We start from the raw sequence: 24,996 nt of genomic DNA, 5'->3' as shown, positions 1-24,996 counted from the left end.
ACACACACACACACACACACACACTCACACACACAAACGCCAGTAGATTATTAGCGTAGCATCTTCCATGCGTATTGTTGTCGTACTCTTTCTTTCTCTGCATCTCCCGTGGGTCGGTCCCGTCACGGCCCTAGAAAAACAGTAGGCCTGACTGCTCCCGGTTGGGCCGGCCCGGCCTGCCCTTCCTCCTCCTGTCGGCCTTGCTTCTCCACCAGGGGATGAGAAGGAGGACAGGCTGCATTCTCCTAAGGTTACCATCCATGTTGACTCTTTATTCCTTTTTGGTCTGTGTGATGGAAAGTGGCTACGGTAACGGGCCTCACAGGACCGCCGTGTTTAGAGGTGGGGCACCCCAGTCAGGACACACACACATGTACACACACGCACAAATACACCCTCACACACGCACGCACACACACACACACACACACATACACAAACACGCACACATACACACACACTCTCACTCACACTTACACACACTCAAAGACACACAAGCATGCATGTACACAGGCACACACACACAAACACACACACACACACACAATCATGCATGTACACACACACACACACACACACACACACACACACACACACACACACACACACACACACACACACACACACACACACACACACACACACACACACATACACAAGCATGCATGTACACACACAGACGCATACACATGCAAATAGTACGCGTGCACACACAAACACGCATGCACACACACGCCGCATACATGCTCTCACACCAACAAATTACTGTGATTACAAAGCGGTTCAACACCGGTGTTTCCCTTAATGATTAAGGGCTTCAGCTGCTGCAGAGATGTGTGTTATGTTGTTGTGTTCAGTGGAGGGAGCACGGTTTTCCCCTCCTAACTTTTAAAATGCCTTGTTCTGATCCTTGGCGATCATCTATTGGGATGGTAATATGACCTATTCTAAAAATAGAAACGGGCACCAAGTGATGCCTAATTCTAACTAGTGATGAGATAATGATTGTCCCAATCTCTCTCTCTCTCTCTCTCTCTCTCTCTCTCTCTCTCTCTCTCTCTCTCTCTCTCTCTCTCTCTCTCTCTCTCTCTCTCTCTCTCTCTCTCTCTCTCTCTCTCTCTCTCTCTCTCTCTCTCTCTCACACACACACACACACACACACACACACACACACACACACACACACACACACACACACACACACACACACACACACACACACACACACACACACACACACACACACAGATGAACCAAATAAATCTGAAATAGTACTAAAACTTAAAAATAAATAAGATCTGTGCCATTACACTGAACAAACAATGATTTAATGAGATGTACTTCACCACAAACGTCTCTGCCTGCATATAGAAGTCCCTGTCGTCCAGTTTCCTTTCTCTATAGATTTGATACAAATCTTGCCTGTACCATCCCCTCCCATAAGGATTTTTATCGTTCATTTTAGGATTTAGCATTCATATTAACAATTATTTAAATCATAAAAAATAAAAGGCACATGCACGTTAGATAAGGAATAAATGAACCACGAAAGCCAAGTTCATAAATCCCAATGTTTTTTGTAACGCAGTTAACAAAAGCAAGTTTTCTTCGAATTACGATGGCCAATTCTGTAATTTAAATAATGCAGTCAATTTATAGTCTTCGAGTCAATGATATTATGACACTGCAACAAACATTGGCTATGTAACATAGATTTGCCAAAGAAAGACAAACAAACACAACCACCTCTGGAAAAAACAATTATATCATCAGGTCATAAGACAAAATGCAGTAAAATGCCGTTTATAAATTGACAACACTGCTGTCGTTGCTAATGTGCCCACAGTAGTTTATGACAACGAAGCAGTTCGTTAACCCCTGGCTGCACACAGCCACCCATGTTTGTAAATGGGAAACACTTCCATAGGGTGATATACATCAGAAAGCATCAGAGTTTCTGTCAGTGATACTTGGCCATATTGAGAGGACTTTGCCACGCCTCGCATGATAGACGCTCTGGCGGTTTCAAACCCAACAATGTCTTTCTATAATGAGAATTAATTTCACGAATGAATTAATTCCTAAACAATGACCAACATAATAACCAATGCTCCCATGCTTCCAAAAGTGACGTTGCGATGTACAAGCCATATAAATGCCGTAGCTGAAACGTTACGGTACACAGTAATAGTCGTTTGAAAGACTTTATTGTCCTAAAAGGGCCTTTTATTTTGATGGCGGTTAGTCTCTGCTTCAGGGAGTCTGCCCTCCGCCCTGCTCCTGCTCTTCCTTTTAATACTCAACTATATAGGCATATATCTGTGATATATTTGTACTCCGCACAAGAGCATAAATAATAGAACATGTGGTTCCTGTGAAGATGGGATGGGGGGGGGGGGGCCTTCACAGTGCACAGCACGCTGGAACACTCCAGTGTAGAGAGGTTACGTAACCATAGAGATGAGTGATACAGATAATTAAAGCTAGGGTCGGCGGATTATTTTAGAAGCATTTTTTGTCATATCGTTAAAATTATCTTTACATACAACAGTTATCAATAAATCACAGGCTATTACAAAGCAATTACCGAAATCCGGTATTTGTGGCTGTCGAGGGTCTCAATAATTTAATTCCTAAATTAAAAGTGATCGGACGACCTACCTTTCTAACTACACACATACCCGCCTACCCATCTACCTGTGCACATTCTGTCCGCGCACTAATTGCACATGACCGGAGGATTTCACAAGGCTAGGCCTTTTACAGTAGGATCCTTTCAAAATCTAGCTTACTCTGGTTGTGGTTTCTCGAACGCTGCCTATTCTAGCTTTTATTGGCGTGGGTACATGGGACATGGTGCAGAAACACATAGCATGGAATAACTGCAGGAATCAAAACACACACAAACACGCAACATGTCAATATCGTTCAAGGAATCTAAATGTGTGTTGTGTAGCTTTTCTTGCCTATACATGTTCACCTGGTGGTTAAGACAAATGTTCTCCAGTATCAAAGAAAGTGGTTCAGTTGGACGCAGCAGTTTCTTCCCCCTGACACTGACAGTAATGTTAGCTAGGTGGTGACACATTTATTGTGAGGCTTACATTTTTCACTTTCTGTAATTTATCGTGCTGATAACATTTTACCGCCTGCTTGAAGGGATGGTCTGGGGGAACACTGTGATTTTGTGTGTGTTTGTGTATCTGTGTGTGTGTTTGTGTGCATGCTGTTCTAGAATACCTGCTTTGGAATTTTCTGATTGCTAAAGCTGCTTTGTACTGGATCATCATCATTGGTGTATGCGCCAGTGTCTGCTTGCCTGTCTCTCTGCGTTTGTGTGTATTTATGTTTATGATGCGTCCTCTCACTGTACTGTGACCTCACTTCCTCCTCACAATAAATCTTTGGCATCCGATGTTTTTTTCCAGTCCAAATAGGGCAGTGTTACCCCCATAGAATAGCAAGTCTATTTCTATGGTAACTGGGATGTATTTCTCAGCTCAATAAACCTGCGTCCCCCAACAAAGTAATTCACAGCTTGCCGAATCAAACTCCCCCGTTTGGACAAATGTATTACACACAAATACACACACACACAAATACACACACACGCACACACACACACACACACACACACACACACACACACACACACACACACACACACACACACACACACACACACACACACACACACACACACACACACACACACACACACACACACACACACACACAGAAACACACACTTTCTCAAGCTCTCTCTTTCACTCCATGTCATTTGTCAAGGACAAGTAGGGAGTATACAATAGATACAACACAAAACCTATACAAACATATACCACACCCCTTTCATATTCACATACACAAAAACACTGTTCTTGTTCGGGTTTAACAGCTTGCCCTGTATGGAGGGGCGCGTTACAGGAATAACCCTGGGTGGGGTTTGAAACCAGTTCACTAGATGGTAGATCAGTGGCCTGCAGAGAGCTGCCCAAAGCCAGCGTATTGATTATCTGCTAACGCAACAGGAACCGATCAATCAAATGTCCGGGCATGTGAATGTGTGCTTGTGCCAATTCCGATTGGTCTGTATCTGTCACCATGCAGCTGTTTTCATACACATATATAGACTGACTGACTGGTCATAAGACAGGGATCTTTCCTCTCAGATGTATAAGTCCATACAGGGGCTGGTAAGGCTAAAAAGGGAAATGATTTTTGTGGCGAAGGCATGACCGAACATATATCGGTTTCTTGTTTTGGATTGTTCTGAATTAATAAGGAACCCCATGAGAGATGATTATGTAAGGGAATCATTCAAGAAATCCTTATTTTAATCCCAGAGCATCCTTGAGTGTGTGTGTGTGTGTGTGTGTGTGTGTGTGTGTGTGTGTGTGTTGCGTGTGTGTGTGTGTGTGTGTGTCTGTGTGGCTTTTAGTAAAGAAGGCAGTGTTTGGATGGTGTGGGGGTTCAGATGGGGTGTCAGGGTAGGTCACAGAAGGTCACAGAAGGTCACAGAAGGTCACAGAAGGCAGTACAGAGCCAGTGGGCGGAGGTGTTAGGGATGGAAGGCTCACTGTGCGATCCACTGATACGATTCGTCTCCCTTTACACATCTTGCTCTTTCTACTTTCCTTCTAAGCTACACTTCCCTCCCCCCGGTATGTAGGGCTCCTCAGACACACATGTTCCAGGTCTAGTTGATGCTTTTGACGGTCCTATTTCGCCGAGGGGGGAATATTTCCTCTTCTTAGCAAGAAATAGAATACCAATCCTGGGAAAATTAGATGTTGTGGCGGTTTGGGTTGAGCATGTAAAATCAAAGGAGAGACTTGGTTTCCCAAGTGCCCCTAATAGTGCTGGTGTCCGATTGGCCCTATTGTACCACAGAATGGACCCAAGAGTCCAAAATTATACAATTTTAGAAAAGATTGGGACCAAAAGAAATAATGACATCACAAACCCCTTGTTGTGCAGGAGAGAGTGGGCGTGGGGTGTTACAATATGCTCATTGCGGACCGATATCACACGTTTCAAACCAAACCTGCGACTTTAGCAGTCAACTTCCCTTATAAACGGTTGTTATTCATATACATATATACTGCCCAAGAATCATGGCCTTCACCTCACCCTCTCCATGTGTGTGGGATGAACCCCTCTCGCGGAGTACAGGTGGCTTGGTCTTCGGCGTGCTGGCTGTCCTGGCCCGTTGGTATCGCTGGTCGACAACAAGTTTGTCGATCGCTAAATCACTAATCAAAATGGATTTCTAAAGAGATGAAGCCTATTATGTGCGTGGGATTGGTCGATTGTTCTATTAGTCCCGGTTGCCCTGTTTAGTCACAACGTGGGAGCGCTGGAGAGAGGATGGTGGAGTGGCCTTCTCTACACATCACATATGGCGTTACATTGCTGCCACGTAACAGTGAGCAATATCGCTGGTATCAACTCCAAAGCTGGATGATAATAGACAGCCAATGTGTTGAATGAGTCACAGGCTTTCACACCTTTTTATTTAACCTTTATTTAACCAGGCAAGTCATTAAGTCTTGCAGAGGATTACATACGTTTTGCAGAAAAGTGAAAGAAATGTTTTATGGTTTCCGCTGTGTTGACCGTTAAAAATAAATAGTTTGGATGGGGGCGGTATGTTCTCGTGGTTAGGCAATAGGGTGACTTTCAGCTGAAAGGTTCTTGGTTCGAGCCCCCAATCCTGTCAGCCTCCCTTCAGGCATCCTTGAGAAAGATGTATAACCCCTAAGTGAGGCTAAAACAAGGTTTTGCTCATGTATAGTTTGTCCTTGCTTGAGTGACTAGGAGTTTGCAACTGTTGTTTGAGTGTGTGTGTGTGGGTGAGTGTGTATGTATGTGTGAGTGTGTGTGTGTGTGTGTGTGCATGCATTTTTTTGTCAGGTGTGGTGGAGACAGTGAGCCCCGGTCCATGAATGGATTTGACTCAGAGCAGCTGTCGGTTCGCCGCTCGTGCCTTGCTCCTAGTGTTGCCAAACACAAGGGCAGCGCTGCTCTTCTGATTGGTGGACAGAGCTTTGGCCGTGAGCGTTGTATCTGAGCTCTTTGGGGAGTGGGAGAGGACCAGATGACTTTAACACTATTCAAGGCTAGTGGACTCTAACATGGTCTCAAGCCCGGTCAAGCATTCTACCAAAAGCCGCTGCAACGGTGTTGCCAAAGGCTCGGTGTCATTCTGGCTTTATTGAAAAAGGTTAATAGGTGGATGCTAGTGTATCACGTTGAGGGAGGAAGCTGGATGAGGTGACTTTGTGTTGCCATGATTATCCGAGTACCTCATGCATAGCATGGATACCTCAAGGTTGAGGTCACCCCAATAGCAGATCATGTGACGATCAGAATCCAAAACAGAGGATCAACTTCAAGCCTTAGAGACCAGGAAGGGATAACTTATCACCTCATAACCACATCCCTCACCATATATGGCCCTATTGATTTTTGGCCCTAATTGATATGCTATTAATATACTGTCTCTGTTATGTGCATCTGTTAATGACAAAAGTCGCAATGATATATGCCTTAAAATCGGATGCGTGAATACATTTAGTATTTGAAATGTTGTTTAATTTATTGTTATAGTGTGTTACGACCAGGAACTAAGCCAAAACAAAAAGGGGGACCAGGCTTGCTAACAACAGGGCTGCATTTAAACAAAAGGGAAATTGTCCTAATGGATCCTATGACGTGTGTAGGACTGTCATATCAGAAGTCGAGTGTTGTTTTTTTTCGACTGCATGGAACACGTAGAGTGGTCGTGTCGTATTGTGTGGATACAAAACCAAATAATGGTGGCAGCCAGGCTGTTAGTGTAGAGAAAAGACAGCAAGAGAGACTTCGATGACTGAGCTTATGGCTCCAGGCCAACACTGCCCAGGTGAACCACAACACCAGTCACGGTTGCTAACCTTGTATAGCAACAATTTAGCCAGCCTGAATATTAGCAGGCTCTACTTCAAAGTCCGCCACGCATGAGGTTTCTGTTGCTTCCGCAGTTAAACTAGACCGTTGGCTATTTATCTCTGGCCATCCCTCTGTTCACCTTAAAACTAAGTTATCTCTCCCTCATCCGAAGGAAACACGTTGTTAAGACACTCCAGGGAGCCGCTGCCTGCCAGCCACAGACCCAGCCAATCAAAGGGATGTATTCTAATGATACCTGACATAATGGTCGGCCGATATCCACTGGGGCCAATGATACTACATTACAGCAGAGGGATCGATCGAGGAGGTAGATATTAGATGCCTAAACCACACACGCGCACACAAAATATCAATCACACACACACGCACATACACACACACAAACAAAATATCAATCACGCACACAACCACACACACACACAATATCAATCACATACACACACACACACAATATCAATCACGTGTACACACACACGCGCACACACAATATCAAACACACACACACACACACACACACACACACACACACACACACACACACACACACACACACACACACACACACACGAACCTCCCATAAACCTGTGCATGTAGAAGACTCATGTCCTATATTTGTGGGATTGTGTATGTATGTGTCCGTCATTAACAGTTGAATAATTGATTGAACCCTGAGTAATAGGTCTTTTTTTGTTTTCTTTACAGTAATCCGTTCAAACTTTGATGAGAATGTTATAGTGATGCGTTATGTTTAAAAAAATAACACTCAGGAAGCTTTTTGTTTGTGAGTGTCTTGTATCCCAGAGGAGGCAGCTATGAGCAGACCCTGGTGTTTCCAAAGCAGTCTTTAAAGGGGATTCATGGAGTTATATATACAAAATACAACCCCACTAAGGAATTGCATGCTCTCTCATTGGGTCTCCTGCACTATTGCTTCATATTGTTAAGATATTGATACATTAAATATTTATAACTTCAACCTCAGCCCTGATTGCTTTTTTCCACCTCCTTTATACATTAGTTGCATTACAGGGGCATATCACAAAAAAAGACCTTCATGTCTTGTTTTTATTGTAAATTGCAACTATAATAGATGTGTTTTGTGAAAAGCATCAAGTGGCCTAGAGATTCTGCAGTTGAAACCTTGAAATCAGAAAGCAGCCTCACAATCAGAATGGAGGTATATCTTGACCTTTAATTAATATCTTGTTCTATAAGCACACACATGCCAACTGCCGCATTAAACAATTATTACTAAGAGATTTTAAGTGTACCCATCCAGAAGGGGTTTCTTTACCATATTCCGTGGGTAGGGGTTGTAGTCCAATAGACTTGCATAGCCCTTTTAGACTGCTATTATGATAAAGACCTGCACATAAATAAAATCGACTTGACACGTAGTGTAAAGCAAACGCATACGGTGGTCATATATTACATCCAGGTGGACATTTTATTAAAGCAGTTTGAGAAGATATTGTGGCCCATTAATGAAATGTAGGTGATTCATTGTTATGAGTGGATTTGTAGGTTTGCAGAAATGAGTATGAGTAACGCTATTAAATCGACTTTATCCTGCATTATAGCGAGGTCAGCTCATTTGATTCCAGCAGAGAACATGAATCTCTTCCCCAGCCCAAACCTATTTAGTTCAGCATATGCTGAGCGACATGGCATCCATCCTTTCACATTAAAAAGAGGAGGTTCTGTGAACCCATTTTGAAATTAAGCGTCATCGTGTATTTCTTAGATCTCTTTCATTTTTTACTAAACCAAACACTGTCCCTTAGTTTAGACTCAGACATGCATGCCGCAGTGAGGGAGAACCCATTGCCACATGGTAACTGTTTGTGTCTTCGTTAGTCTGTTATGGAAAACCTTGAATTCCCAAGGGAGACGTTTTTTTCTCCTCTTCTTTACAACGTGAACACGTTGTCAACAACAACACCCACCGGCCTATAGCCTTTGGTCTCCAGGGAGGATCCCACAAAGCAAGCAGAGCCCAGCTTTGCCTGACTTCCAAGTCATACTTACAGCCCGGTACATAATATACCAAAACAATATCACTTTACTCACTCTTGTGATACTCACTCTCGATTAACCTCGCATGCAGGATAGGTCGCTTTGCATATCTAAATAGAGGGGTTGTAAATTGTAATTAGGCCTATACTTCCTTTACAAACTTACAAATTGAACCGAAGGATACATTTTTTCTTCTATTATAGCATAGGCCTACCCAAGAACATTGGCATGAAGCCTAAATAATGGTAATTTGAATGAAATTAAAGTATCAGTCCTACTTTACAAGTGAGATAGCGATTTAAATGTTTCCACTCCAGGGGGGTTGTCCCTTCTGGGCCACCGTAGGGCTCTTTCTACGGTCACAAAAACTAAACAAATCGTATTGTCATGGGAACGAATTAAAACGTACCAAATCCCTTCCGCTAGATACCACTTCATTCAACACAATACACCTCTAAAATTGGTAATAGCTGTTATTGGAAAAAACTAAATAAATAGATGCTGTTGGTGGGGTTAAAAATAGTCTGACTTCTCTCTCTCACTCGCTCTCCCCTCGCTTTCTCTCCCTTGCTCCCTCGCTCTCTGTCGCTCACTCTCGCTCTCTCTCGCTCTCTCTCGCTCTCTCTCCTCTCAATCTGAGACCTGCTCTCGACTGTTGCATCGGCCAGTGGGCTAATTCCCATCGCTTGACACACGTTGTCTGTCACACGCACGCACACACGCCGGCCCACCACCAGGTGTGCCAGAGCACCTGTGACTTAACGCAACATAGTGCCTATTAATAAAGATACAGAAAATTAGGTTTTGAGACTACATTAACTATCATTTTATTAAAACACCAAATAAAAACAAATAAAAAATAAAAACAACGGTGAGATAGAGCGTGAAGTGGGCTAAGGCGTATGGCAAATAATTTAATATTCAGTTATCGACACCTGCTTCGACCACGGCTTCTGCGGATGGAATACGTCTGGATTTCTAAAAATAAATAAAATAAATGAGTGGTCGCCGGAATGTCTCAAGACAATAGACTCAATCATATCATGATATTTCTGGACGCATCAGCTATATGACGGCGCAGAAACCACGTGTTTACGTAATGGAAAGGCAATCTTTCAATTTAACCCCTCCTCCCCGTCTATTTCTAACAGAGGTCCGACGAGAGGAGAAATCCATGCAAATATTTTTATACAAGCGCACCGTACTTTTGGAGATGCCCGTGGCGTTGCAGTGAGAAGACAGCGAACATCATCACCCCGCAAGAAAGAAACACACATACAACACACACTCCAGGAATTGGGACAGACAAGCAAGAAAGCAAAAAGCTGGCATCACAACGGCACGCTACGAGAGGGACTATACGAAATGAAAACTAAGGTTGACGGAATTTGACCTCGTCAAACAGAGGAGGGTTTACAGAAACAGGAGGACCTTGTGGACTTACAATGTGTTGTTTTGTTGGGGCTATCATTGCAGCAGTCTGTGCATAGGATGCATCCTCCCTTGGCTTTTGATGCTGTGCAGATCCACCCTCCTCTCCTCACAGTGATGAACTAATAGGCAATGATTTTCTTCTTGGAAATCGGCCGTGTTTCACTGTTTTCATGTTAGTTCTGTTTGTTTACCGGCTGCACGTCTCCTCCAGGTGCGACACATGCAATTTATATTAGAGTATATTTTCTATGAACGACTAGTTGAGGTGTCCTTCTTTGTACACCACAATAAGAAGAAAAAAAAGAACACCTTAATTGCGAAGTCTGACTGGCGAGAGCGAGAGAGTGAATTTTGCCACGTGAATGAAAACGCATAGGACTTGGAAAATACCTGTTTTTCTATGATACATTTCATAGCCTTGTCCTGGAGAACTGATCCAATTGTATTATTATGCAACCGCAAGGATCTCATCTATATCTGGGTGTCTAAGCCACAGGATTGCTCTTCGCCCAAATCAATGTGGTTTCTTTGGAACATTTTCAGCAAAGGAACGCATATGCTGCAGTGTCTTTGTGGCAAGAGTCTTAAGAAAAACAAGAACCCAAGTGGTAAGCGCCTCAGCCTCAATGCCTACTACTACACTCACCCATCTCGCCTGTCTCCCTCTCCCTCTCTCCCCCGCTCTCTCTGCGTGTGTATCGATGTTTTTATTCGTGTTTATTCGTGTGTTTAGCGAGTAAGTTTGTTAGTAAGTTTGATGTTAACACCGATAGATCAGCGGTCGTATGTATGCAGCGCTGAGATGCAGAGGAGAGGGTACGGGGGAGAGGAGGAAGAGGACTAGGAGGTGGTGGAGGAGGAGGGAGGGGAACAACTTATCCAGTGCAGCTAGACTATCGGCGAGCTTAGGGCACGCGTAGCGCACAGATTTAGGGGGGGGGGGGGGGGAGAAAAAGGACCCCCCTCTCTCTCTCTCTCGCTCTATTCCTCCTCCTGCTACCCCGAGGGATACCTCGATCTGGTAACTTTTAAATGCCTACGATGTTACCTACGTGCTCCCAGTGGTGCTAAGACCGGAGATATGGGTAATTGTGCTAGACACTAGTTAGACCACTGATATAGACTAGTCTATGTGTGTCCAACGAGATCCTCCATAACCAGGTTTGCGTGAAGCGGGGCTCACTGCAGCAACAGCAGCATCAGCAGCAGCGTCCCCCCCCCCCCCCCCCCCCTGCAACACTTTTATATGCAACGTGCTGTAGCCTGCTCGCTGCTGGTGGGTCTACTCCACACGCCAGCAGAAAGAGCCAGCCTACCATGGTTCTCTTATGTGTCATAGGGAGCCATAGTGCAGTCATCGTTCACAGCTGACGGCGGGGCACGATTTCAGGTTTACTATAGGCCCGGATATTGAAGCAATGGGGGGGGGGTATTTTTGGGGCTGCCGCACTAATGCATCCCAACCCCCCTCCTCCAATTCAACAACCGAGGAAATCGTAGCCCGGTCAACACGCTGTGTGCTGTTGCGGTTCGGGAAATAGAGCCGGGTATAGTGGCACGCTGAAGCATTCGCCACCTTGCATCGTATCGTGCTGGATCTGCGAGTGATATTACAGCCTTTGAGAGGAAAACAATGATTATCTCAACAGGCTGTTGAACAAACGAAACAAAATCCCCAGGTGGCCAGCTTGTAGCCAAACGCACTTGTTTAATTGTGGCTTTGAAGTTGGTTTAGTTCCCCCCCCCCTCCCCTCGACAATGCCACTGCAGTATAGTAGATCATCGTATACTACTGTGGATGTGATGGCTTGCTGATACGGCGAGAGCAAACGTCCGAAACACAACGAGGCTAGGGTAATTTATTAGTCATTTAGCCAACAAGGTGCATTGTGAGCATCATAGAGTATTTCATAGTGCGGAGGTAAACAATGAATGAAGTAGACATTTATTTCGACATTCGGTAAAGAATCCTTTGTACGTTTGCAGCAAACAACTTCCTCGAGTCGCGCGAGCAGAGACAGCGTATCCCAATCTACACCTTGCAGTCAATCCATCACAACTGATATTCGCTGTCATTCGTCTGAAACTGCGATTCTTGTTGTTTTCATCGTATGACGGATCCACACTGAACGAGTCGTCTCTATCACACAATGATCTTGATCTGCGGACGAGGTGCGCACATTATCTTAAGGATTTGCGCTGAAGCAGCATGTTGTTTTGGATATTAAAGGGACTCTTACCTTTGTTGCATTTTTACACTTTTTTTGGATAAGGTTAAATTGGTATTAATAAGGTAATAACACTCTAATATGCAAGACAGACCCACCAGGAGTAAAAACAAACATTTATTTTACTCTCATAATATTTAGTGAAAACTTCAACCAATAAAATTCTTCGGACCGAATGACCTTATTGGCCGACAGACCTGTCTGTTTGCTGCATGGATATATAAGGTTTTCCGTCTGCTTCTTGTGGCGCATTCGGGCCCGCGTCATCAAGGCGCGTCCTCAACTAGAGGGTTTGTTTTGATTCCACGGCAGACAGTAGCGAGTAGCGACCGTAGCGACTGACGATGGCAGACCAAAGTGGTCCACGGCGTACTGAAACTGCACCATTCAGTCCGATTAGGGGACTCATCTCGGACTCAGACTCACAGAGTTACCCTCCTCTGGAGCCTCAGGAAGACCTCCAGACTGTTGGCCACCAACTGCACCATTCAGTCCGACAAGGGGACCCGATTCGGCCTCAGAAGCCAAGTGGTCCCGCTCCCCTGGATGATTCTCAGGACCTCCAGACCGTTGGCAACCAACCGCACCACTCAGTCCGATTAGGGGACCCATTTCGGACTCAGACGCGACGTTGTCCCGCTACTCTGGAGCTACTGGAAGACCTCCAGACCGTTGGCACCCAACCGCACCACTCAGTCCGATTACGGGACCCATTTCGGACTCAGACGCGACGTTGTCCCGCTACTCTGGAGCTACAGGAAGACCTCCAGAACGTTGGCACCCAACCGCACCACTCAGTCTTATTACGGGACCCATTTCGGACTCAGACGCGTCTTCTTCGGACTTCTTGTTTACTAGACCCCTGGTAGATATTATGACCCCTGGGAGTCTAAACATAACCCATGGGAGTCTAAACATAACCCATGGGAGTCTAGAACTTTTGTACTGTAGCGACCCTGGGACAGTTAAATAGTTTGTGTGTTATGTGTTACATTATATTTCGTTGTCCGCTATGCCAGTTGTTCTATGTGTATGTATTGTAATGTTCTTCTTGTCAATCAGCGTGGGGGCGAATCATTAGGTCAGCTGGGGGAGGGCCTTGGAAGAACAGGAGGGTGGGGGCCTGCACGCGAGTGAGACCGTGTTGGGGGTTGCCGGGGTAACTGGGGTTTGTTTTGTGTCGGTTTTCTGCCGTTGGTTACAATGTTACGGGTTTCAGTGACCTGGTTTTGGTTCATTAAAACTACCTTCAACTACTAATGACTCGACATCATTATGTCACCGGCGAGGTCGTTACAGTACTCACTATTACAGTACAGTACTCAAAATAACGCTTAGTTTTGTACGCTTAGGGGGTGGGGCATTGGAGGAAGGCGGGATGATTTGAATGTGCTGTAATTCTCAAATGCAACAAAGGTCAGAGTCCCTTTAAGTAGGGCAAGGCAGACTACATCAGTGTATTGCACACAATAAGACGCTTACCCTTTTTGTTTATAGGCACACACACACACACACACACACACACACACACACACACACACACACACACACACACACACACACACACACACACACACACACACACACACACATTTGTTTATAACGTGTAGGGGTCGACTTTAGATTGTAAAGTACAATGTTCACATTTTGAGGTTAACATTTGTTTATAGTTTATTTTTCTTTCTCAGATCACATTCACATCTATGATCATTGGTTTTCATTTACCACAGACTTCATACTTTGGTTAAGTGTATTTTCCCTGGCGTATCAGGTTCTTTGGGGAAGAGGTTATGTGTGCATGCTTCAGTGGTGTGCTAATCAAGCCCCACTACTTCAAAACACATTTTCCTCTGATTGACAACCACAGATGACCAAATGCTGTGTGTATTCCACAGGAGCCATATGAGAAGCTGGACTAGATGCTGGCTCAAATCATTGACGTGATTTATGAACTCATTAAATTGATTAACTGTAATCATAAACTGGCGAGTCATTACAAATTGACCTCCCCCGTCCCCCCCATTGCACTTCTGGTCTGTGCGCCGACATGTATGACCCCAAAGCTGACCGCACCGCATCATTACCGCTCAGTGTTCCCTTTCATTACCATTTAAAAAGTCTCTTAGTGAACTTTATATCCCTTGTGTCACATCTTTACGGTTGTGATGTTTTCTTTTTTTTTTTTCCCTTGCATGATCTTGGCAGCATCTCGCAGAATGAACCAGTTCCTCCCGCTAAGCCATCCAGAATGATCTGGCTCTCAGAGACTCGTCTTGAGCCGTCGCCATGACCCGTTAATTTTCCCCCCCGCGTGTCCCATGTGATGAGAGGAGGGTCTCGGAGAGCGCCGTTAATTTAATTAAGTAATGAAGTAGCTGAGTGGGGCTGCGTTCAACGCCTGCAGCCAGTAGCCGGGCGCTAATGATGAGCGACTGGATTACGGCAGAAGTTGTCATCGCTATACTTTTGTCAAATGTTCCCCAGGTCCCGACAGGTTAAGTTAATACACTGACCTCCAGTCGGGGGGACTGCGATTTGGCAAAGTACAGAGAGAAGAAAGAGTCGTGCTCCTAATGGCCACAGCCAGTGATTGCTATATATCGTGATGTTGTGTTTGTTTGTCGAGCGCACTAGAAAACCAATGTTTGCAATCGAGTGCTCCACTCCACAATTAAACCAAAAAAAACCAGATAACGAGATAGGTCAGAAACTCAGAAGGACCGAGCAACCAAAGCAAAGTCCTACCAAATTAATGAAGTTATGAATAAAAAATAAGTTAATATGGAAGCATCACGCTTTTCTCTTTTAACATTATGACAATTATGACAAACCAGCAAAGTGGGAAAAACAGACTGGAAAACAGATGCAGACACATCATAATCCCAGCCATGGCATGTCATACACAGCTATTTTATTATTTAGTGTTTATACAAAACAAGGGCTTCTGCATGCCCAAACCTTGCAGAGCAGTCTAATTTAGGAGGTGTAGGTCTGTGGGGGCCTTCAGTCTACACCTGGTAGCCACCAGACCTTTTCGGTTCAACACGTTAATACATGTTGTAAACCAGTTTACACCACCGCTCACAAGATGCCTAGAAAGGTCACCTTTCCCGGAGGCTCACCGAGATGACCTGGGCATATTAACTTAATGCTAGAGCTAGCCTTGTTGCATAAGTAGAGGATACACGTTAAACATACCAAGACTGCGGTAGGATAGCTTAAAGTCAGTTGGCAACAAACATTGTTTTTTTTGTTCAATCTGTCATGCAGCACAATCTCACTTCCAAGTTTCTCTGGATAAAAAGTCTAAATGTATCACAGCATGCTGACGATGGCCGCACTGTACTGTATGCTAGGCATCCATTACACTGCCAGTTGAGAGTGTTGTCACGTGTGCAGTGAATGAAAACCAGGGTCTGCGTGACAGAGCCTTCAGCAGGCACTGCAACACCGGTTGCTCTACATTTCTATCTGTCTCCGGAGATAGCATGAACAACAACCCCCCCGCACCTGCTCACACTCTCCTGCAGCCCGGCCTCCAGTGTATATCGGACAAATCCAAACGTATCTTCTCGGCAGTTACAAGTAGCAGGATAAGCTGTCCGCCTATAGCGGCCACCGGAAAGACGCAGAGCCTGAAAACAGTGTTGATGCTTGGGAACTCTTGACGTCCACGCTTCTCCATGTGACGGACAGAGAAGGGGACAGGAGAGTGGGCAGGATGGTCTCTAGTGGGTTTGACTCACGGTCAAAAGGTTCAGACCCCATTTCCCTGAAGGCGTCCTTGAGCAAAGGGCTCAACCTGGAGTCAGGATGTATATTAGCAGGAAGGATACAGGACAGCAGGGTTAGCAATTCTCCAAACTATACACACATTCACTTTTTATTAACTCTGGGTTAGAAGTTTAAATCACAATTATGAATACAGTATGATCTAGCATATTTAACACAGGGTATAGTGGTAAACTGAGATGTTTCTTGGCACAGGATTTAGCAAAATGAATGCCAATGTGAGCTGTTATCTTTCTCTGAATGTGTGACAACAACAACAACAACAACAACAACAAAAAAAGGGGTGCTTTTGTTTAATAATGTTATAGGGTTGTTAATTTATTTGTCACCCACACATGCACTTGTTTAATTTGTACCGACAAGGATTTTTTTTATCAGTCACCAGCCACAAGTGTAATTAAAGGGGTTGAAGAAGACTCAAACAAGAACTCTGACAATTACAATAACGACTGGGTTGGCTAAAAATAACTTCATTCCGCGGCACCCACCAATAGCATGTTGCTAGGTTTCATACAAAACAAAAGCATCTGATTCTCTTTTTTAATCTTCCTGATACTTATGAATGGGAGCTCTAGCAAATCGTATTTATGGGTGCATTGATTTACCTGAGATATATATTGGAAAAAAGGTAAACAAAATATCTATTCACTCACACACAACTTGAGTACTAATAACTCAAATATATAAGCGGAACATAGTAACTATACCTGTAGCGCTTGTGTAGCAATGTAGAAAGTTTTGCATTGGAATGACACAATGCAACAAAGAGTGATTGATGACAGCAAAATATGCGTTCATTTATCAAGTGCTTCTTTCTAGGGACATTGTAAAGTTATGGATGACCAAAACGTTCCTGTGTACCGGTGGTAGCCTCATGTGATTGATTCGTCCGAATAGGGTAAAGCCCGTGCCATGGGCTGCGTCTCAGTATCTGTAGATGGTGTCGTCGCAGGTCAAAGAGAAAACACGGTACCATTCTAATCTCATTGAGCATGATAATGCCGGCGGCATCATCACTTTGCACAGTAAATTAATTTGGGCTGTTTCTGTCATGCTCAGGAAATATGACCCTCGGACGTGATGTGATTCAAGTCCGCCTGTCTGTTATTTATTCCCCCTATCCACCCCTTTCCCGACCCTATGGGGAGGCAATCGAGTTTCCATACAAATCAGGGCAGCCGAGAGGGCACGGAGAGAGACAGCGGTCATTATAGTGGATGGTGAGAGAGAGAGAGAGAGAGAGAGAGAGAGAGAGAGAGAGAGAGAGAGAGAGAGAGAGAGAGAGAGAGAGAGAGAGAGAGAGAGAGAGAGAGAGAGAGAGAGAGAGAGAGAGAGAGAGAGAGAGAGAGACCATGCAGTCCTGGCATCTTGCCTCGTAGGGTGACTGTGGCCGCAGGACCCCCGCTGGGTCATTTCACAGGCTTTTGGGGGAAGGTGGGATGCTAGTCCCTGGCCTCGATGGGTGGCCTGGGCTCCAGGTCCCAAGATCACGGAGGCCGTTGCTGTTGTTCTAAATGATGCCACTAATCTTCTGATGCTGGCTCTATCCTGTAACAAGCTAGGTGAATGTATGTGTGTTTCTGTGTGTGCAACTTCATCTGTGTTCTTCAATGAGCTTCATTTTGTCTCCGTTGGGCAAGGCAATGCAACTTTTCATTCACGAGGCAGACTAAAGGTGCTAGACATAGAAACATTGAAAATAGAAAATATAGAAAATAAAATAATAGATGAGTAAAAGAAAACATAGGCAAAGTAAAGCAAATAGTTAAAATGGATAGAAAATAAAGGGAAAGCATTTTGCCTTCATTTTCTGTTGTTCCTAAATTAATTTAGTAATTTACAGATATAAGGTGTAAAATCTTTGTTTTTGCCAATCTCCCTCAACCAACTTTCAACTATACAGAACTCTGTCTGGGCAGCGGTTACTGTAGTTGGCCGTGTCCGAGGAAGGGTTGAGTTTCTCGTACACTAGTCGTACACGTAGAGCTATGTCTCGGCAGCATTGATGGTGATTGACGCGTCTCAGTTCACTTTTGTTTTCCCAAAACAAAATGTTGACATTTTACTGTTCGACTTTGAGCTGAAACTTTGCTGACACTTTAATAGATTTAATTTGAGACACGCCTCTACTTTATTTACAACATTTTGGTCTAGTCAGTTAGATATCGGCCATGGTTAGTCATTGTGCGATACTTTGCTGCTTAACTTTGCAAGGGAAAGACATGCAACATATTCGTATCCTGAGTAGCCTTTCATCATTGTACATACATTTATGTAACCAGCTTCGAGTCCAATTCCATGATGCCAAGAAAAGATAATTCTCATTGCCATTTTTTGTTCTGAAGTTGAATGGTTCCATTTTTCCTTGGAGTATGAGGTTAACTTGTCTTTTGAGTAACATTTCTGTCAGCTCAATTGCGGCCACATTGGCTTCTGCATTCGATGTTGAATCTGCGATGTTGACAGTTTCCACAAAGAGTCACTCATGCACTAATGACAGGTTGTTCTCTACAAGATGCATCCAAAGGCTAGTCTCCTATTAGACTGGAAGTTAATAGCATTTATTAGTGAGCAATGTTTCTTTTCCGATGTTCCAGTGTAGCAGGTCTTCAGTGGTGTCTCATTGATCACCTTGGAATAAGTTCTACAAATATGACATTTGTCAAATTATAATTGCTCGAGGCATGTCTCCAAAGCAATATATTTTTATTTGAATATTCAATGGTTTGAAGCTCTCCTCTCTGTTAACTCCATTTCAATGTAGCTTTACGTTCCCATCGCATCGTTGATTCTGCTCCAATGTATGTTTTATGAATCCAGTTGAACATTAAGTGGGAGATACCACATGGTCTGAATGGCTGATGTTTACATGCCGTTTCATTTTACAGTTAGACGCTTTCTCTGTGTTTCCCAGCATTCTGTTTTTAAGTGAGCTAAATGACTATAAATAGAAACACACAAACAAAAACACAAACGTTAACTTACACATAGAAATAACACTCTTTCTAGATGTACGTTGATATTTGGGTATAGAAGATGCTACTTGGTCTATCAAATAAAAAGATTCATATTGAGAAATATGTGAGAACTACAACATTTTGATAAGCTTCTTTGCAATGGCACGTTTGAGACCGAAATAACCAGTTGAAGGACACTGGTGTAATGCGTCTGATGGGAATAAAGGCGATCACTGCATCGGACAATGTCACATTCCTCTTGCTGCTATCATTAAATGATCCCGGTGGACAGTTAAGTGAACTTGCACATCCTTGTTGGGCTGAAGTAATTTCTTTGGAATAACTGGATGGGCGCAGTGGGAAAGTTGGGCCTCAACTTGTAAATGTAAAGCCGATGACAATTATTATTAGTTTTCAATATTTGTGTCTTTTAAACACACATTTGAGGAAACACACACATGCACGCTCGCACATACGCACGCACGGATGTGAAACGCACGCACGCATGCACACACACACACACACACACACACACACACACACACACACACACACACACACACACACACACACACACACACACACACACACACACACACACTACATAACAATAATCTGCCCCTGAATGGCATCATTGTTATTTCATTGCTTTGATGGAGATAAACCTGACTTGGCTGCATTTCATATTTATATGTATATAAATATGACATTTTGCATAATTATATGTATACATATAATTATGCAAAATACATAAGATTGCCACATTAAACAACAATGATACTAACCTTCAAGGACTAGTTGAAGGCCTATACAATGAGAAACCAGTATAATGTCAACTTTTCTTTTACCTATAAATTCTATGTCTAAACCTTGTTGCATCCCTCTCTCTTTGCCTTTCACAGGATTTTAGTGAATGGATCCTCCCAAAATAGACACTGCACCAGTCTGCTCGTTATCACAAGAGCTGTTTAACATCAAGTCTTGCTCCATCCGGCTTTGGTATTGTGATTTAGTGGACCAGAAGTTTGGATAATAGTGGGAAAGGTCCTGCCAGAAGGAAGGTGATCTTCATTGCCAAACGATAGAGGCAAAGGCGAAGGAAGTACTTTTGTGTCCGAGTCAAAGTTTTTAGTGCAGGGAGTTAAAGAGAAATTAGAAATTCTGCAACATTTGTTTTAAGGTGTGCTTGGGGTCCTCTCTCCTCTCTCTCCATCTCCAGAGTGAGACAAAGGGCTGTCTCTAAAGTCTGTCTCTCTGAGAGAGAGAGAGAGAGAGAGAGAGAGAGAGAGAGAGAGAAAGTAAAAGAGAACACGAGAGAGAGAGCAGACCTGAGTCTGTGGATTCTGTCAACGGTCCAGTGCAGCTTAGTGTCCGAGCTTTGTGTCAAAGGCGTTTAAAATATTAAACTCCTGTTGTCGGAGGTGAACCGAGCGGGTTTTTTGCGGGTAACTCTGTGCCTCCTCAGGCTGTTGACAAGGTTAATTTAGCAGATCTAAAAGCAGCAAAGTATGGCTCCCCCCCACTCGGTACCATGCCTTGCCCGTTCACTGGCTGTGGCTTCTGTGGCACACCTTGTTCACCACATGAAGAGGAAACATAAGAAAGCAATATACTCTAAAACGGTAGCAACACTCGAAAGTGCTCAGATTCTTATTTTGTTGTGATTTTGTAGCTTTGCAATCAAGTAAGTAGTTCTTTATTTACATTTTTCAAATAAGCATCTGTTACTCGTAGTGTTTTGGTTTCTTTTCTAACGCCTTGGTTGGTAGCGGACTGCTGTGCATGTCTATCTCAGCTAGCAAGATGCCTATTAGTCCTGACATTGATGCGTTACGCTACATGTATCTTAGCAGCTCATCACCATCCTACCAACTGGCTAGCCAGCTAGTTTATTCGCTACACTTTTGTGTTATGTCCTCCTTGGCGAGGTATTGGTGTCAGTCATTGAGGCACTTGGCAGGGTTTGAAGTGCCTCCTCACTGTTTTAAAGCACCTTTTGCATACAGGCTTCGTTATGTCAGTGGGTTCACCATCAGCATCGGCTCTGTAGACAAGGCAGTCCCACGGGAGACTTCGTCAGCTCATTGTGTTAACCAGTAAATGGCGTGAAGTACAGGACAAAGATAGACATGCAGTAGGCTACAAGCCTTCTGTACAATTACCAACCTGCGAAAGGAATCACAAAGGGGTTTTCGTTTGTGGAATTGCAAAAGTACAGTAACTCTTAACAGTAATCTTGTGATGTTATTAGTTGATTTTAAAAGGAAAGTTACCCAACACAGTTGAGTGCCAAATAAGATTTAAAATATATTGACTTTGATTAATGTTATTGCCGTTTAGAGAAGGTGCCTCATACTTTGAATTAATACTTTGAATTTATACTACACTAAATGATTGTCTTTTTATCGTTTGAAATTGATTGCATAAAAATATTTATGTTTTCCGTTAGTGAAGAACTATGAACGGCCTTTGTTTTGGGAGAGTGCTTATATAAAAATCGACTGGCCCTTAATGTCTCTCAAATAACCACCTGAGCATCCTTCCACCAAAGATGGAGCGCTGTCTGTCCAGCCGCTGTTGGTATCGGAGAGCTGATGGAACAATCACTTCTGCCTCTCATTGGTCGGAAACATTTACTCTTGCATTTGATTTCTATTAAAATACACAGACACACACACAGACATGCAGACACACAGACACACACACACACACACACACACACACACACACACACACACACACACACACACACACACACACACACACACACACACACACACACACACACACACACACACAGATATAACAACGTTCGACCCATACCATCAGCGGAACAGCCATCCAAACTCATTCACTCAGTCGGCCTGTCCTTCAGTTTGTCTGTCTTTCTTCCGCCCCCTTGGGGTCCTCCTCCCTCTTCATCATTCATCTGCACTTTGTACGCGCCCCCCTGAGGCCCCTGTGTTGCTAAATCACAAAGGACCAATGTCTCATGTGTTGCTGAACCCCCAGGGACCAGTGTCTCTCATCCCTCCTGAACCAACGTTCTCCTTGTTCTCCTCATCCGTTGCCTCGGCCAGGGACGGATCAGCGATGCACTGCTCTGACGCAGCAGACGCCGCTACCAATTTCACTTTGCATGTGCGTGTATGTGTGTGTGTGTGTGTGTGTGTGTGTGTGTGTGTGTGTGTGTGTGTGTGTGTGTGTGCGTGTGTGCGTGTGTGTGTGTGTGTGTGTGTGTGTGTGTGTGTGTGCGTGTGTGTGTGTGTGTGTGTGTGTGTGTGTGTGAATGCTTGTGTGTGTGTGTGTGTGTGTCTCGTCAGCACATGTTGCTTTACTCAGAAAATTGCATTCACAAACAGTTGAAGCCATGACTATTTTGGGTTGCTGGTCTATCTACATTGTATGGATTTGAGCAAATTAACCGATTTCCATCTTGACTGCATTAAAAATCCTTTTCATTTTTGGTTTCCAAACTTCAGGTGGAAGGTGGACATATAAATGGTTTAGATGTCCGAAATAGATGAAATTGAGTAAGAAACGTTGCGTCACGTAAGGTGAGATCTAAAAATAAGCTATCTCTTTAGCTTTCCTCAGTGTAATCAAGGCAGCTGTTTAACCTCTTGACAGACACAATCCGTCCCATAATAAATTATCTTTCAGGGTGCCTTTGACCCGTTTGCCGTTGCATTTCTATTCCACTGAGTGCCAGTGCTCATGCCTCACCATCACCTACCCATTGTCACTGCAGGGTTAAACAGCTTTCTGCGTCAATGAACTGTAAGGTAATGATGTTTCCGAGCCATCGTTCAGGACCAGGATGCCATCTAATTGTGTTAGAATGAGGCCAGAGCCACGAGGAGAGACATGATATTTGCCCAGTGACGTTCACCTACCACGGCACTGGAATGAAACCTCTTGAGCACTCCAATAAAAACAATTGTGTGTGTGTGTGTGTGTGTGTGTGTGTGTGTGTGTGTGTGTGTGTGTGTGTGTGTGTGTGTGTGTGTGTGTGTGTGTGTGTGTGTGTGTGTGTGTGTGTCTAGGAGTCTGGATGCATGGGTAGGCTGCACGTCAGTGTCTATGTGAATACAAGTGTTTTTAGTATGTATTCTGTACCCTGTTGAGATTTAAAGGTACAAGTGCTTGGTTCTCTTATAAGGAACATGGGACGCTATGAAACGAAAAACACATCCACTTTGCAATGGATAGGTTCCTGGTGACATACATTTTTCCAAGCACCACTTATCCGCATATACAACAAATACCTACACTGCTCTGTAATACAATACAAAAGACAAACAGACAAACTTGTTCTTCATCAAAACGGTTGTGAATCATGTTAGACTTGCAGTGCAACTCCCTGTGGTTTTGTACATTTGACCCAACCAGAATAAAACAATATTTGTGCAGATATTTCAGCTCTTTAGAATTCGTAAACCTTCGTAAACGTTTAGCACATTATTCAGAATGCAACACGTCCACCATTCAGATCTGCCGCCCACCATGTCACTGACTGTTGAATCATCGTTTAGAAAAATCCTTTTTCTATATGACGCATACACGTCTCGTTCACTTAAAGGAAAACGTTTTCAACCTGGACCCTATTTTGAGATCACTGTGGGTCTAAGGGACTAATGCAGGATAAACTCACTGTGAAACAAGCTGAAATGTAATCCTTTGGGGCAATAACATTGCGTCACCGTACATAAAAAGCTAACTCCCACATATACTTACATTATGGAAAGGTTCCCTGCAGAGAAATTCAACTTGTTTCTTTGCCTTTCGCTTTGGTCCGGACTGTTTATCGTGTTCAACCAAGTCTCACCCAGGAAGAAGTCTTGCGAGAGTTGAGTTGGTCCACGGATAGAATGGCGGAAACTGAGTGAGAGCTGGAGGGTACATAGTTTGTTATATTGGACTACAGAAAGATTAGTGCTATCGCACTGATTTGGGCATGGGAGAGTTGAGATTGGAATGGCAATAGGGATATAGGCTGCAACGATGCAGCAATTGAATTCATGGCAAGAGTTCTCCTTGAGGGACTTGGTTCAAAAATTGTTGACCGTATTAGTCCCTTAGACCCAAAATTATTGGAAAATGGGGTACAGGATAAATTTTTTTGAAGTATTCCTTTGATAAGTTTTGATTTATAATTCTGTTTCATGAGAGGAAACAGACTATACTGGATTTTTATTTCATTGCAGGAAGTTGGTCACTAAGGAAGGCACACTTTCATCTTTATTCTCCACCAAAACAAACTTTGTTATATTCCATGGTTTGTCGCATTGGTCTCTCTCTCTCTCTCTCTCTCTCTCTCCTCTCTATCTATCTCTCTCTCTCTCTCTCTCCTACTCTCTCTCTATCCTCTTTCTATCTCTCTCTCTCTCTCTCTCTACCTGTTTTATACTCTCTCCTCTCTATGCTATCTATCTCTCTCTAAAATCTCTCTATCTCTATCTCTCTCTCTCTATCTCGCCGCTGTTTATCCTCTCTCTCTCTCTCTCTCTCTCTCTCTCTTCTCTCTCTCTCTCTCTCTTCTCTCTGTCTCTTTTTTCTTTCTGTCTCTCTCTCTCTCTCTCCTTCTTCTCTCTCTTCTCTCTCTCTCTATCTCT

At 43.7% G+C, this 24,996-nt stretch overlaps 1 protein-coding gene across 1 annotated transcript in view; it reads left to right on the top strand.

Annotated features, from left to right (window-relative positions):
- Window positions 1-10,140: 10,140 nt before the first annotated feature.
- fgf14 (fibroblast growth factor 14) overlaps window positions 10,141-24,996 on the top strand; it is a 68,674-nt gene continuing 53,818 nt past the window's right edge. The window contains exon 1 of the mRNA XM_056580105.1: window positions 10,141-11,012. Coding sequence (XP_056436080.1) covers window positions 10,805-11,012 — 208 coding nt within the window. The 5' untranslated portion in view covers window positions 10,141-10,804. The remainder of the gene's footprint in view (window positions 11,013-24,996) is intronic.

The sequence above is a fragment of the Gadus chalcogrammus genome, chromosome 20 (assembly GCF_026213295.1).
Source record: "Gadus chalcogrammus isolate NIFS_2021 chromosome 20, NIFS_Gcha_1.0, whole genome shotgun sequence".
Taxonomy (NCBI): domain Eukaryota; kingdom Metazoa; phylum Chordata; class Actinopteri; order Gadiformes; family Gadidae; genus Gadus; species Gadus chalcogrammus.
Note: the sequence above shows the minus strand (reverse complement) of the source record. Positions and strands in the feature narration are given on the sequence as shown.